General features: G+C 42.0%; 3 protein-coding genes across 3 annotated transcripts; 1 reads left to right on the top strand and 2 right to left on the bottom strand.

The window, feature by feature from the left end:
- Positions 1–370: 370 nt before the first annotated feature.
- On the bottom strand, positions 371–1,729 carry BYT42DRAFT_81263 (uncharacterized protein). Its single transcript, XM_051572847.1, has 3 exons — positions 1,656–1,729; positions 930–1,558; positions 371–859 (listed from the first exon to the last, which is right to left on the bottom strand). The coding sequence occupies exons 2-3, from the start codon at positions 1,485–1,487 to the stop codon at positions 560–562; spliced, it is 858 nt and encodes a 285-aa protein (XP_051420770.1). The 5' UTR covers positions 1,488–1,558; positions 1,656–1,729; the 3' UTR covers positions 371–559.
- BYT42DRAFT_81246 (uncharacterized protein) lies at positions 1,377–4,366 on the bottom strand. Its single transcript, XM_051572846.1, has 8 exons — positions 3,929–4,366; positions 3,629–3,856; positions 3,256–3,507; positions 3,000–3,102; positions 2,816–2,922; positions 2,453–2,695; positions 1,656–2,387; positions 1,377–1,558 (listed from the first exon to the last, which is right to left on the bottom strand). Exons 1-8 carry the CDS (start codon positions 4,190–4,192, stop codon positions 1,490–1,492), a joined length of 1,998 nt encoding a protein of 665 aa, XP_051420771.1. The 5' UTR covers positions 4,193–4,366; the 3' UTR covers positions 1,377–1,489.
- Positions 4,367–5,015: 649 nt separating this feature from the next.
- BYT42DRAFT_520270 (ATPase GET3) lies at positions 5,016–8,293 on the top strand. Its single transcript, XM_051565270.1, has 9 exons — positions 5,016–5,153; positions 5,278–5,441; positions 5,509–5,551; positions 5,615–5,708; positions 5,776–5,926; positions 5,992–6,096; positions 6,183–6,321; positions 6,388–6,476; positions 7,063–8,293. The coding sequence occupies exons 1-9, from the start codon at positions 5,045–5,047 to the stop codon at positions 8,164–8,166; spliced, it is 1,998 nt and encodes a 665-aa protein (XP_051420772.1). The 5' UTR covers positions 5,016–5,044; the 3' UTR covers positions 8,167–8,293.
- Positions 8,294–13,103: the final 4,810 nt, after the last annotated feature.

Consider the following 13,103-nt stretch of genomic DNA (forward strand, 5'->3'; position numbering starts at 1 on the left):
GCGTTTGGCCCTGCGTGACTGTTACTTAGCATTTTCGCTCTCAACCGATCTTAATTTGGACGTGAGTGTTCCAATATCCTGACAGGGAAATGTTTGGTTTGGCTTGGCTGGTAATAGCGCATTTATTGTACATACATCAAAGAGGAATCAGATGATAGAGAATGAGCAACCAAATATATAAAATAACTTCTAGTTTAATTACTAATGGGATAGGAAAGAGCCGTTATAAAAAAAAAAAGAGCTGCTCACTACATTTCCTTTTTCTCCTTCTTGATCTTTGTATGATCTGTATATAGGATATTCATTACTAATGAAGGGTTTACGTATGTAATTAAGTATATGTGGAGGGACAAGTTTTTCTTTTTCGATTTTCGGATAAAGATGTAGTAAAGAGGAATAGCGGATGAAGGTCTAGATATCGATTCCTGGTGGCGGGCGTCCTTTGGATGATTCTCGGCGTTGGGCCGGTGGTCGGTTGGGATTGGACGGATCAAAGGAAGAAAGAATACTTGACACTGTAAATCAATGGTTTTTAGAGGATGATGGTCCGGAAAAAACGTCAGTAGCGCAAAACATTTGACTTACCATGAGGGTCATCGGAGGACGGCGGTCCAAACATGAAATTCTGCCGTTGTAACTGCTGTGGATCCGCCGGTGGTGATCGCGTCGGGTAAGTTCCGTAAGGACCAGGCCCGAATGCCGGCACCTTGAAATGATTTTCAGGCATAGGCGGTTGAATAGGTTGACTGGATTTTAATGCAGCCGTCAAGTCATCATCGTCGTTGTAAGGATCAAAATCTTTGGCTTGCATGCCCATATTCAAAAATTGTGTCGAAGGAGGCTCATCCATGGCAAACATCTATTGATAAATATAAACAAAAAGTAAGTATCATTCAGTCATTAAAAAAAAAAGATCACCGATGACATACCCTACTACTGGTAGCGCTTCGGCTCTCGGTGACAGGTGGAATTACGGGTCCAGGATAGCCAGCTCCCGGCACTTTACTTGTTCCTCCGCCACCAATGCTTCCTCGCTGACCTGGCGTGGCCCAGATGTCTTTATTAGCCGGGGTGGTGGTCACGTTTGGTAAACCAAAACCAGACGATGGCATTCCCATGCTGTGATATCGATAATTGCTCAAGACAATCCGTTCCTGCTCGGTCAAGTCCATTGGCGCGTCAAAAATGGCTCGAATGTTATCCACAGAGCGATCCGGAAAGTTTTTCCATGTGGATGTGGTTTCTTCGGTATTGTATGCATTGAAAAAGGGATAGCTCGATGAACGAGCGGGTGGTTGCTGGATAGCCGTCGTCGTGGCTCGAGTCGTGATGGTATCCGAGCGTACGGCTGTTGGCACGATTTTCGGTTCCCCAACACCCACAGTCACCCGGACGGCATCGTCGTACATGGTGACTCGTCGGCTTCGTAGGAAATCATTCAGGATATTGAGCGCAGCAGGCAAAGCGTCCATATTCGCCTTGTTCATTTTCAGTGGTAAGACAAAGTCGGGTCCATCGGTGATGGAAGGGGACGTTGATGATGATGATGAGGAGGTCGGTGGAGAAGGCATGGAGGATAAAGAGGAGAGATCCAAACGTATATTCATTTGCGCTAATCGTGCGACGACTTGCGATTGGAATTCTTCACACTGGATGGTCTCAACGAGAACGGCTGTATACGGAACGTGCAGATCATATTCGTCAGGCACGATGCTTTGAATCATCTGGACGGCTAAGCTCATTTGGGCCTCTGGACCAATCAGCGTCACAGTGTCACTGGCAAGTTCACCATCCGGCCACAAGACGCGTGTATTGGTTTTCTTGGTTACTTCTTCCGTCAAAAAGCTGGTTTGATACTTGTGAATGAGCAAGCGATGCAATCGAAAGGGGACAGCAATCACTTGGGTGACGAAATCGCGATCTTTGGGGTGAATCAGTTCCATCACGGCGTGACGCAAATTATCAAGGTTAATCTGATTCTTCATGGGGGTACGAGCCACCACATTATCTTCATTATCGTAGTATCCACCGAGGGACGCAAATTCTTCCGTATTGGAGAATTTGACGTAAACACCATACTTTTTCATGATCCGTTGGATGTTCTTGCCACCGACGCCAATGATCCGTTTGTGATATGATTCAGGCACATAAAACGAGATCTCGGCGGGCAATTCCTCTTGCAGTAATGTCAATCCATCCAACGCTTTGGTGAAACTGGTGCTTTCCACTTCGATAATAAAATTGTAGTCACTGATCCCGGGCAAGAATCGAATTTTGGCCCCGGAAGTTTTCATAATCTTGTTGATCTTTCCGTTCTTTTTGCCACTGATGAAATCGCGTTGCTCATTGGATGATTCGACACGGAAAATACTGTAATGATGAAACGCCTAAAAAACGCGTTGTTAATAAAACGATCGTTATTTCATCAATGATCTCCAAAAATTAAGAGTACCTTGAGAAAGCTCATGCCTTGCAATCGCTGATACACGTTGCGAATCGCTCTTTCGGTGCCAAGTACCTCCACGCAACCTGATTCTGTCTTGTAAGTAACTTCAGCACCGGAAACCTGCGAAAGTTGAGACGCGAGACCGGCTAAATTGCTGATGGAATCAAAGAACGAATGACCATCACTGGCATCATAAACAGTGCCATCATGGTCATGGAAATAGAAATACGCCTTGTAGATACTGCATGCCTGTCAATGCAAATTAAAAAAAAAAACGCGGTGAGCCCAAAAAAAAAAAAAAAAAAAAAAAAAAAGAAAAGCCAATATTGTCGGAGAGCACGGTTGCTGCATGCTGAGTCTCTACGTTACCAGAAAGTTTAATGCCCGGAGGGTGCGTTCCACATTCACACGGTTTTCAGCGTAGACTGCAATTCTATTCTCGCCTGATCCGACAAGTGGCAACTCAATAAAAGACCCTAAATTAGAAATTTCGAAAAAAAGAGATTATGTAAGTTGGCAATCAATAGGAAGAGAAAAATGGTATCAAATTTACCATTGTCATGCATGATTTTCCGTAATTCATCGCGACGATGGAGTAACATCCAATCGATTTTCTGTTCATGGAGCATGGTTTCCTTATGATACATGGATTTGGCCTATAGTAGCAATGTTGGAGCATTAGAATCTCATCCAACCATAATTACAGTTCCATCCCTCGTAGGTTTTTTTTTTCTGTCTGTCGTCATTCTCGAAAGGACGGGGGGGAGAAAACATTCCGTAACGGAGATCCCGAGAATCTTTTTTTTTACCTTTTGGGTGGACAATTTCATGAGCATATCCTTGACGCGTGATACATTGCTTGGTTCTCCGGTAATATAAATGGGAGGAGCAAATTCATCTTCGGGCATCTGATCCAATATGGAGGGTGTAATGAAAGGCGAGGGCAAATAGATATTGGTAGCAGTTTCCTCAATAATGGGTTGCAATCCGGCACGTCTTCTGCCGCAAATAAGGTATTGAAACTTGAGGGGGATCTTGACAGTTTCAGTACGAAGATTTGCCTAGTTTCCATGGTTAAAAATATGAAAAAAATTAGAATAAGATGTTGGACATGTGCATGGGCCGAGCCCAAAGAGTAAGCTACAGGCCCATCTCTTCACCGGAGTTTTATTTCGAACTCACCAATTCATCGAGCATCACCAAAACTCGTACGCGACCAAGCTCGGCGTGATCCGGTGAGCCGGTGATCAAAATGGCCACTGAGTTTTCAGAACTGAAAGACGATCGTCGTGCGGGAGGTGGAGCGATAGTGATGGTTGTATGGGTCTCGGCTTCGATCTTGTTGCAATGATCTCGAATTAATGAAAGATTGGAACATTCCGAAGCGGGGATATTAAGAGTTAATTGAATCTAAGTAAGAAAAAGAAGTTTAGAACGTAGACAGGTGCATCGGACGATGGGAATGACGGGTGGGACGTTTACCTTGAGAGGACAATTTCGAAGTAGATCACCGCGAGCCGCCATCAAGGTATTGAAAGCGCCGGTCAGAGTGATGTTGTAGTTGGTGGGCGTATCGACGAGCGATTTGATGGTTTGCGAAGCGTCGTTTGCGGTAATGACGATCTGACAATTATGCTGTGCTACGATCTGTTGACAGGCATTGCGTAAGTCCTTATTCTCACAGAGATCGTATTGTTGGGAAGTCGGAGGAGCGTAACAAAAAGATAACGCTGCCGTTTGGGCCATGGAGGGTGGTATCGGTCACTGAAAAATATATAATGTATAAAAAAGCGAAATATCGAACAAGACAGTTATCGAAGAATGGATAAAAAGAGGTAAAAAAGTATATCTGTGTATCGATGCCTTTTTTCAACCAAGCAAAAAGGAAAGGGAGGGGTAAGTAAAGTTGTTGAACACACGCTCCAAGTGTAATAAACCAAAAATATCAAAAATAAAAAATAACGAAAAAAAAGGGAAGTTCGGCAAATAATGTTGCGAGGGAATATTTTAGTGAAAAGAAAAAAAAAACAAAAAAAAAATAAAGAGGCTCGGTATTTGCTCAAAAGTGGACCAAAAAAATTAAGAAACATAGTGAATGAGAGCTTCGCTTTCTCTCAACGAAGCCTGGAATGATGCCATGGCGCTCTTTCAAAAAAAACATCGATCATATACCGTTGCAATATCTTTACGTTTGTCGTCAAGCACCCATTGCCAAAAAAAAAAAAAAAAAGCATAGGCCACACTACCACTTGTTGCCATCGCTACTTTAGATCCGACACAAAAATTCATTATAAAAAAAAAAGAAATAGAATCCCAGTCTCTGGGTTAAAAAAAAAAAGTCAACACCCCCCTCCTGCACATCGTCTGTTCCTCTATTGAACATCGAGAAAATAAGAAAAAAAAAAAACATCCAAACGCCTGTCGGACCCTTTTTCCAACCTTCCTTTTTTGGGAAACCGTTGCCCGGGTCTGATCACGGCTTTTAAATTCAGTCCCCGATCGAACGGACAGACATGTCTCCCGCTGACGCAAGCGACACTCATCGATTTTTTTTCTTTTTCTTTATTCGGGTTGCCCTTTTTTTTTCTTGCAACAACCATGTCCGATTATTCCGACGACGATTTTCAGCCCCTCGAACCTACTTTGAAGAATGTCTTGGATCAGACTTCCTTGCATTGGATCTTTGTTGGTGGCAAGGGAGGTGTAGGTAAATAAGTGGTCCCACGCGTTTTTTTGACAGAGCGGGAAAGAACAAAAGCTTCCAAGGGCCGGATGGCGCCCGTTCCAAGAAAAACTTCATCTAACGCAAACTGTTCTTTTTGCAACTCTAGGTAAAACAACCACTTCCTGCAGTTTGGCCGTCCAATTGTCCAAAGTCCGTGAATCCGTTCTACTCATCTCCACGGATCCCGCCCACAACTTGTCCGACGCATTTGGACAAAAATTCACCAAAGAAGCCACACTTGTCAATGGTTTTGACAATTTGTATGCCATGGTAAGTCCTGGGACGGTTTTTGTTTCGCGTTGCTATATGGTGTGCAAAAGCTGACAAGCATTCTTAGGAAATTGATCCCACTTCCAGCATTCAGGAGATGATTGAACAATGTAAGGCACTGCATACTATTGTCACATGTCACAAAACGGTAAAACTAATGGGGCCATTGATAGCTGATCAAGGAAATGCCATGGGTGGTATGATGCAAGACTTGGCTTATGCTATTCCTGGTGTGGATGAAGCCATGGGTTTTGCCGAAGTCATGAAGTAAGTGACACGGCAAAAATAATTAAGTGAGCGAGACATTAGCTAAACGGCGCCATGATGGGGTTAGGCAAGTGAAGACCATGTCCTACTCCGTAGTCGTTTTTGATACTGCACCTACCGGACACACTTTACGTTTCCTTTCTTTCCCCACCGTCCTCGAAAAAGCTTTAGCCAAGATCAGTGGATTAAGTGGTCGTTTTGGCCCCATGTTCCAACAGGTAAATATATCTATCCAGTGTATTTGCCGAGAAAAAAAGATCCTAAGAAAACCGCGCTTGTTTAGATGTCTGGTATGATGGGCCTGAATGAAAATCAAGAAGACATGTTTGGCAAACTAGAAGAGATGCGATCTGTCATCACTGAAGTGAACAATCAATTCAAGGATCCTGTAAGTATCCCGCTACTAAATCAGTCAGAAGAAGGAGGAAACAAAGGCTGCAGCAACGAAATGGGACTCATACGTGAACGAATTAGAATATTACGACTTTTATTTGCGTATGCATTTCGGAATTCTTGTCACTTTATGAAACGGAGCGCATGATTCAGGAACTCACTTCGTACCACATCGATACCCACAATATTGTCGTGAATCAGCTTCTATTTCCTAAAGATGGTAAAACTCGAGGAATGGAACAGGATGAGGGCGCTCTTTGCTTATTTTGTCCTCTTTTTTTTGTAGGTTCCAATTGCGAACACTGTAATGTCAGACACAAGATGCAGCAGAAATATCTAGAACAAATTTACGATCTCTATGAGGATTTCCATATTGTACGCATGCCTCTGTTGACCAAAGAAGTAAGAGGCACCAACGACATCAAGGAGTTCAGCAAAATGTTGGTAGAGCCTTTCCACCCACCTAACTAATCTCCTGTTTTTTCCTCATGAGGCTTCATCATTTGCTTGATAAAAAAATACAATAAAGAAATAAAAAGTCAGTAACATTTTTTGCAACCATGAATTATTGGCGGATTCGACCAATCATAGAACACCCAAAGAATGCCCCAGAAAGATGTGGAACTTTTTACGAATTTCCCTTTTTAAAAACCGAACGGATCTGAGAAATCAGTTGCCACCTGTTTTTTTTTTTCTCCTCCCCTTCTTTTGTGCCCAATTTCCTGATTGCTTTTTCCAACTAAACCATGGTGCGCGAAACCGCTCTTTATGATATTTTGGGCGTTACTCCGGATGCAACTGAAAGCGAATTGAAAAAGGCTTACAGAAAGCTGGCCCTCAAGTACCATCCTGACAAGGTAGACAGATGAAACTTTGGAAAAACGAAGCGTGCTTTGAAAAAAAAACAGTTACATTCAGGGCAGAATCTAAAAAAGTTATCAATTTGTTGTTTATTGGAAAGAATCCCGATGCGGGTGAAAAGTTCAAGGAAATCTCGCACGCTTACGAGATATTATCCGATGCTCAGAAACGGCAAATGTACGATCAGTTTGGTGAAGATGGATTAAACGGGCAAGCCGGTATGGCTGGAGGAATGGATGCCGAGGATCTGTTTTCCCAACTTTTTGGTGGAGGATTATTTGGCGGTAGCGGTCGTTCACGTCCTTCGGGTCCTCCTCGCGGCAAAGATATGATGCATCGTTTAAGAGTGTCTCTGGAAGATCTGTATCGAGGAAAAACATCCAAGCTGGCTTTGCAAAAACATGTGATCTGCAGTGGATGTCGAGGTCTCGGTGGAAAAGAAGACTCAGTACAGACTTGCCGTGGATGTCGAGGTCAAGGTGTCCGTATCATCACTCGTCAGTTTGGTCCGATGGTACAGCAGATTCAGCAGTCATGTCCTGACTGCCGAGGTGAAGGTCAGGTGTTCAACGACAGAGACCGATGTCGTCAATGTTTGGGTCAAAAGGTCGTTGTCGAAAAAAAGATTCTTGAAGTTCACATTGACAAAGGAATGAAAGATAACCAAAAGATCACTTTTACACGCGAAGGTGATCAAGCTCCCGGCATCATTCCTGGCGATATTATCATTATGCTCGAAGAAAAACCACATGAACTATTCCAACGCAGAGGAGACGATCTTATCTATGAAGCTACCATTGATTTAGCCACGGCGTTAGCCGGTGGCCAATTTGCTATACCTCATTTGGACGACCGTGTATTGCATGTGACTGTATTCCCTGGAGAAGTAGTTAAACCGGGTACGATCAAAGTGATTCCTGGTGAAGGCATGCCAGCATATCGTCATCATAACCACGGCAGTCTTTTCGTCAAGTTCAACGTCCTTTTCCCCGATCCTCACTGGACTACCCCTGATCAACTCGCCAAAATAGCAGCTATTTTGCCCCCTCGTCCGCCATTGCCAACTTTTAGCGACAGACACGCCGAAGACGTTGTCATGAGTGAACTCGATAGCTATCAAACTTCCAAAATGTATTCATCACAAGCACCTGACGAAGACGATGAAACCCAGCCGCGTTCAGGTGTTCAATGTGCACAGCAGTAGAAAAAAAAACATTATTCGCGATATCACACCATCCTCCATATCCATTCATTGTTTCATCATGTAATATCTCAACATCAGAACCCCATTCATATTTGTAACTGCAATAAATCGAGTTTGAGTCCTGGGATCACCAAGATAAAAAAAAAAAAAAAAAAAAAAAAATGTCATGTTAAGATCTGTCACCAATTACAGATGGGAAACCAGTTTGTCATGGTTTTGTTCTTGAATATGATGTGATGCCATGACTGTTACAGTAGTCCAACAAAAACAAAATCTACATACTTAAAATTGGGAAATTAGCGATTTGTAAAGTACATGACCTACACCAAGTTATCAGAACCTGTTAATTTTGCGCCTTTTTTAGCCAGATGATGACCGTTTGTGCCAGTTGTGGGCAAACAGGCATCGTCGCCGTTCAAATAAAAATGTGAGTAGAGCTCTTTTTGAAGGAAGGTGGTTGATGATGCGACTGGCGTCTTTGTAGCATCATTTAATTTAGTTTTTTTGTCAGTTATACTGTATATGTCCTTTGATTCTCTTCATTTTATAATGATCGAGTGGTCGGTGTTCATCTTTTTTTTTTGTCCGGTTCACCATTTGGTTCAAAGGCAAGTCCAATTTCTTTTCCTTTGCTATGATGTAATGAACGTATACTAATTTAAAAAATTTTCAATATCATATAATCCAAGCCATGTCAAGCGATCAATGGCAATTGAAAACTCAAATAACATAGGTAAAATATCTTGAGGAAATTTGAATCAAATCAAAGAGCTTATTAACTCTTTTTTTTTTCAAATACCAAACATACCCACACATCTTTCTAGATCGATCATAGCCTGGGCAGGATGGAACTGAGGGGTCAATCAGTGCTGTTTTGAGCGTGTTCAGAAACAAATCACCACGTAAGGGATGCCATAAGGTTGTCATTAATATACCAAAGTCCGTCAAGAGTTCTCGCCCATGTTATGCCGTGTATGCGTTAGGCTTTTTGTCTGACGAAATTCACTCAATGTAAGAGGGCGGCCTCCGGTGGCAGGCGGCATCCATTGCACAGCGGGTGTACGGCTTGTTAAGAAATGGATAAAATAGTTGCTTTATTGTAAGGGACATATTGAGTGTTAAGCAATCTCGCATTCCAGCTTATACTAAAAGTGTTTATTTCGCAAGGAAGAATAGTGGGCGCGATGGCTGACAATATTTTGGCATGAAAATGCAATTCGTAATAGTTGCTGAATTGGCATCAGTTGGCTTTGTGTATCATATTTGACTGTGTTATTGCCACTGCATGAACTTGACACCCCTTTTGTTTACTGTATCAATACGAATATCGTCGTACTGCTATTGTGTCCTGAAAATCAAGGCGAAATGAGGAGATTCGATCATATGAAATATTGATAAAATAACCGTTCATCAAGCAGGTCTCAAGGCCTACAGTATCATATTAGAATCAGACCCCTCGGGTCTGTCAATACTCTTATCTTTCTCCAACACTTCTTTCTAACAACCGTACACCCGCTGTGCAATGGATGCCACCTGCTACTGGACGCCGCCCCCTTACATTGAGCGACATTCGTCAGACAAAAGCCTAACGCAATACGGCATAACCTGGGCGAGACTCTTGATGGAACTTTGGTATATTAATGTCAATACTCTGGCATACCGTACAGTCATGATTTCCAAACATGTGTGCAGCAGCACTTATTGACCCCCTCAGTCCCGTCCCGCCCAAGGTTATGATAGATCTAGAATGATGTGTGGGAATGTTGGGTATTTAAAAAAAAAAAGAGTTAGTAAGCTCTTTGATTTGATTCAAATTTCCTCAAGATATTTTACCTATGTTATTTGAGTTTTCAATTGCCATTGATCGCTTGACATGGCTTGGATTATATGGTATTGAAAAATTTGAATTAGTATACGTTCATTACATCATAGCAAAGGAAAAGAAATTGGACTTGCCTTTGAACCAAATGGTGTACCGGAAAAAAAAAAGATGATACGGACCGCCAGGTAAGCTTCTTCTTCGATGCGGAAAATAAAATTGCTTCCAGGGACAGTTAAGCGATGGATCGGTGGTGTCAGCTTGAGCAGGCAAAAAATATTGACGTGGCCAGAAGTGACGGTAACTTCGAGTTGGATTCCAGATATCGAGAGTCCCCAAGTCTGTTTTGCCGGAGCAAAATCGATGGTAGACCACTCGACGCTTACCTTTTTGAGGATGGTGGTCGATTTAACCAAGTTAGATACACAGGATAAGAATGGTCTGGATGATGGATGCGGATGGGATCTTGATACAATGATAGTGAGGGTTTATCAAGCAAACAGAAAGAGAGAGAGAAAATCAAAAGAAAAAAGATAAGATTGAAGAGAAAAATATATGGTTTTCCATGGATGAAACAATAGTCACCCCACTGATGCATGAATTCATAGATCGAAGCACGTCTGCTTATGTATTATTCGATTAATTGAAAATTGAAAGAGAATGAAAGGACATATACAGTATAACTGACCAAAAAAAAAAAAAAAATTGAATGATGCTACAGAAGAACGCCAGTCTATCATCAACCACTTTTCTTCAAAAAGAGCTCTACTCACATTTTTATTCGAAAGACGACGATACTCTGTTTAACCACAACTGGCGCAAACGGCATCTTGCTGCTGATTGTTTCGCCTATTATCGTGAAAGTGGGCAGCGTGGCATGGTTGAAAGATAAAAAAAAAAACGTTTAACAGATCCTGATAACTTAGTGTAGATCATGTGATTTACAAATCGCTAATTTCCCAAAGATTTTGATTATGTAGACTAGTTGCGCGTGTGATCTTGAAGATCACAAAGTTTGGTTCTTTGGATGTGTAGTAGGGATGTTTCTCTGAGGGAAGTGGGAATAGTAGCTGATTAAAGATGTGTTTGGAATGAGATATTCCATTTGCAATACTCAAAACTCCGCACTCGAATTTGTGTATCCAAAGGTCCCGCTTGATGGTGTTCTCTTAACTCTAATCTTTGTCAATAAGCTTCCATTCGGGTTGATTTTTTCGGGAAGATTTAGTTGATGTGCTCATAAATCTTGCACATTCAATGACGCTCAGTCTCTTTTCCTTTTTCCCGGGGGCTTGCCCTCCCTGACCCACCGCCACATAACGATCATTTTCTTCATCCACGACAGAGGAACAACTATATGTATGCAAAGTCAGGAACGGAAATAGTTAGACATCATATAATATTAAATGGAAGAGACAAAAATATATAACAGAAAAATCATTACCTGGAAAAAGCATAGCATAAGGATAAAATCAAAGGAACATAAGGACAAAAAGCATACAGTAAAACATAAAAGAATGATAGAAACACAACATAGGGGTAAAGGATAATTAAAAAAAAAAACATAGACATAAGGATAGAAGTAAAGGAACATGAGGCAAAAAAAGCATACAATAAAACGTACTGAAACAATGAAAAACACAAACTAAAAGGCATAAAGAAACATAAAATACATAAATGAGGATACAAAATAGGACCATAGCGCAGTGCGTGATTCAAGAACTTAACGATCCAGCTGTTGGCTGTCAAACACTTCGCGGTAGACAATGTTCTTGGTGCATACTTCTGTAGATCGATCGTTTGCATCCCGAACGATCAAGATTTTTATCGCTGATGGTCTACGTACGCGTGACATAGCAATATATAGCTGCCCATGGGCAAACACCGGAACCGGTAGGAATAGTCCGATAGCATCGAACGTTTGTCCTTGTGCCTTGTAATTATGTAGATTTGTCTCATTTAAAGATTTTTTTTGTCGACACTTTCTATATCTGCCTGAACAAGAACACAGGCAACCAAAGTGGGCCAGATCTATCTATCCCTCATGAAGAGAAGCGCCGGAGCACAGATTCATGCTTCACTGGCTGCATCACAAGCAAAAAATTATCGGTACAAGGACCTAGCGAAAGAGTGATCGTTTACTGTAGATGTTTGTTTTGTATAAATAATGTGGCTTTTGGAAGATACAGCGATTTTCGTTGCAAGTCCATTAGCTCCCTTGAACAGCTTTGTAAGACACCTAGTAGAGGCGCATGTAGAAAAATTTTAACCAAAGTTCGAAACGTCATGTGTCAATAACATGTGTTATTGTCGAGTATTTCAGTTTCCCGTTTATGCATAGATATCGATTGACAGGTGTTACGCTGTAAGGCTTGCCATGGGAACATTCTATCTCGGTGGTGAGACAACGGCAGCTAGTCGTCACCATTTATTTTGGACTTTTTCACGTCATACGCATTTGGAGAACTTGGGATTCCAAAAAACGACAACACCCAACCCTTCCACAGAATTTTTACAAGTCTTCTATCAAAACGGTGAAGCATTGCGAGGGATTTTTAACAAAGGTCAACGCATTGATTCAGTCAACTTCGTTTGTTAATTACACTTGCGCTCGTTAATGTAATTTGTTCATGCTGAACAGAGATTGTGCTTCCCTATGATCTCATGCCGTGAACCGCAGTAAAAAAAAAATAACTGGCGTTGCTTGGATATGAAAGTTACTATAAAAGCAAATCGGGAACAAACGCTCGCTATAAACCGAAAAAAGTGAGTACGGTGAGTGTGAGCGGTCACAGTTCACATGCAAGAATGACAGCGACGACAAGTCGAAAAAAAGACGCGAAGGATGTGTAACCGGATAGAGGTGATGGATTTAGGAAGGATGGAGGGCTAGACAGCGGTGTTCTCCCCCTCCTCCGAACGTCCCTCGCCGCCCCCAGTTGATGCACAGCTGTCTGTCCCTTGTTCGCCACTGACAGCATGATGGGTTTAATTGTCTATTATGTCGGGCTGTCATACGCTGGGTGCGAAACTCGTTCAAAATGCAACAGACACATGTTAAACTCATTTTTATTACAAGCATATCCACGGCCGTGTTTCATGTTAACTTGAGCACGCC

This window comes from Radiomyces spectabilis, assembly GCF_025331425.1.
Source record: "Radiomyces spectabilis strain NRRL 2753 chromosome Unknown BYT42scaffold_11, whole genome shotgun sequence".
NCBI classification, from domain to species: Eukaryota; Fungi; Mucoromycota; class Mucoromycetes; order Mucorales; family Radiomycetaceae; genus Radiomyces; species Radiomyces spectabilis.

Excerpts from the sequence above, each read along its gene's own strand:
- BYT42DRAFT_81246 (XM_051572846.1), bottom strand. The coding sequence starts at position 4,192 with ATGGCCCAAACGGCAGCGTTATCTTTTTGTTACGCTCCTCCGACTTCC. Across the intron at positions 2,696-2,815 it reads TCCGGGCATTAAACTTTCTG|GCATGCAGTATCTACAAGGC; the intron begins GTAACGTAGAGA and ends TTGCATTGACAG. Across the intron at positions 2,388-2,452 it reads AAGGCATGAGCTTTCTCAAG|GCGTTTCATCATTACAGTAT; the intron begins GTACTCTTAATT and ends CGCGTTTTTTAG.
- BYT42DRAFT_81263 (XM_051572847.1), bottom strand. The coding sequence starts at position 1,487 with ATGAACAAGGCGAATATGGACGCTTTGCCTGCTGCGCTCAATATCCTG. Across the intron at positions 860-929 it reads GAAGCGCTACCAGTAGTAGG|ATGTTTGCCATGGATGAGCC; the intron begins GTATGTCATCGG and ends ATTTATCAATAG.
- BYT42DRAFT_520270 (XM_051565270.1), top strand. The coding sequence starts at position 5,045 with ATGTCCGATTATTCCGACGACGATTTTCAGCCCCTCGAACCTACTTTG. Across the intron at positions 5,709-5,775 it reads GGTTTTGCCGAAGTCATGAA|GCAAGTGAAGACCATGTCCT; the intron begins GTAAGTGACACG and ends TGATGGGGTTAG. Across the intron at positions 5,927-5,991 it reads TTGGCCCCATGTTCCAACAG|ATGTCTGGTATGATGGGCCT; the intron begins GTAAATATATCT and ends GCGCTTGTTTAG.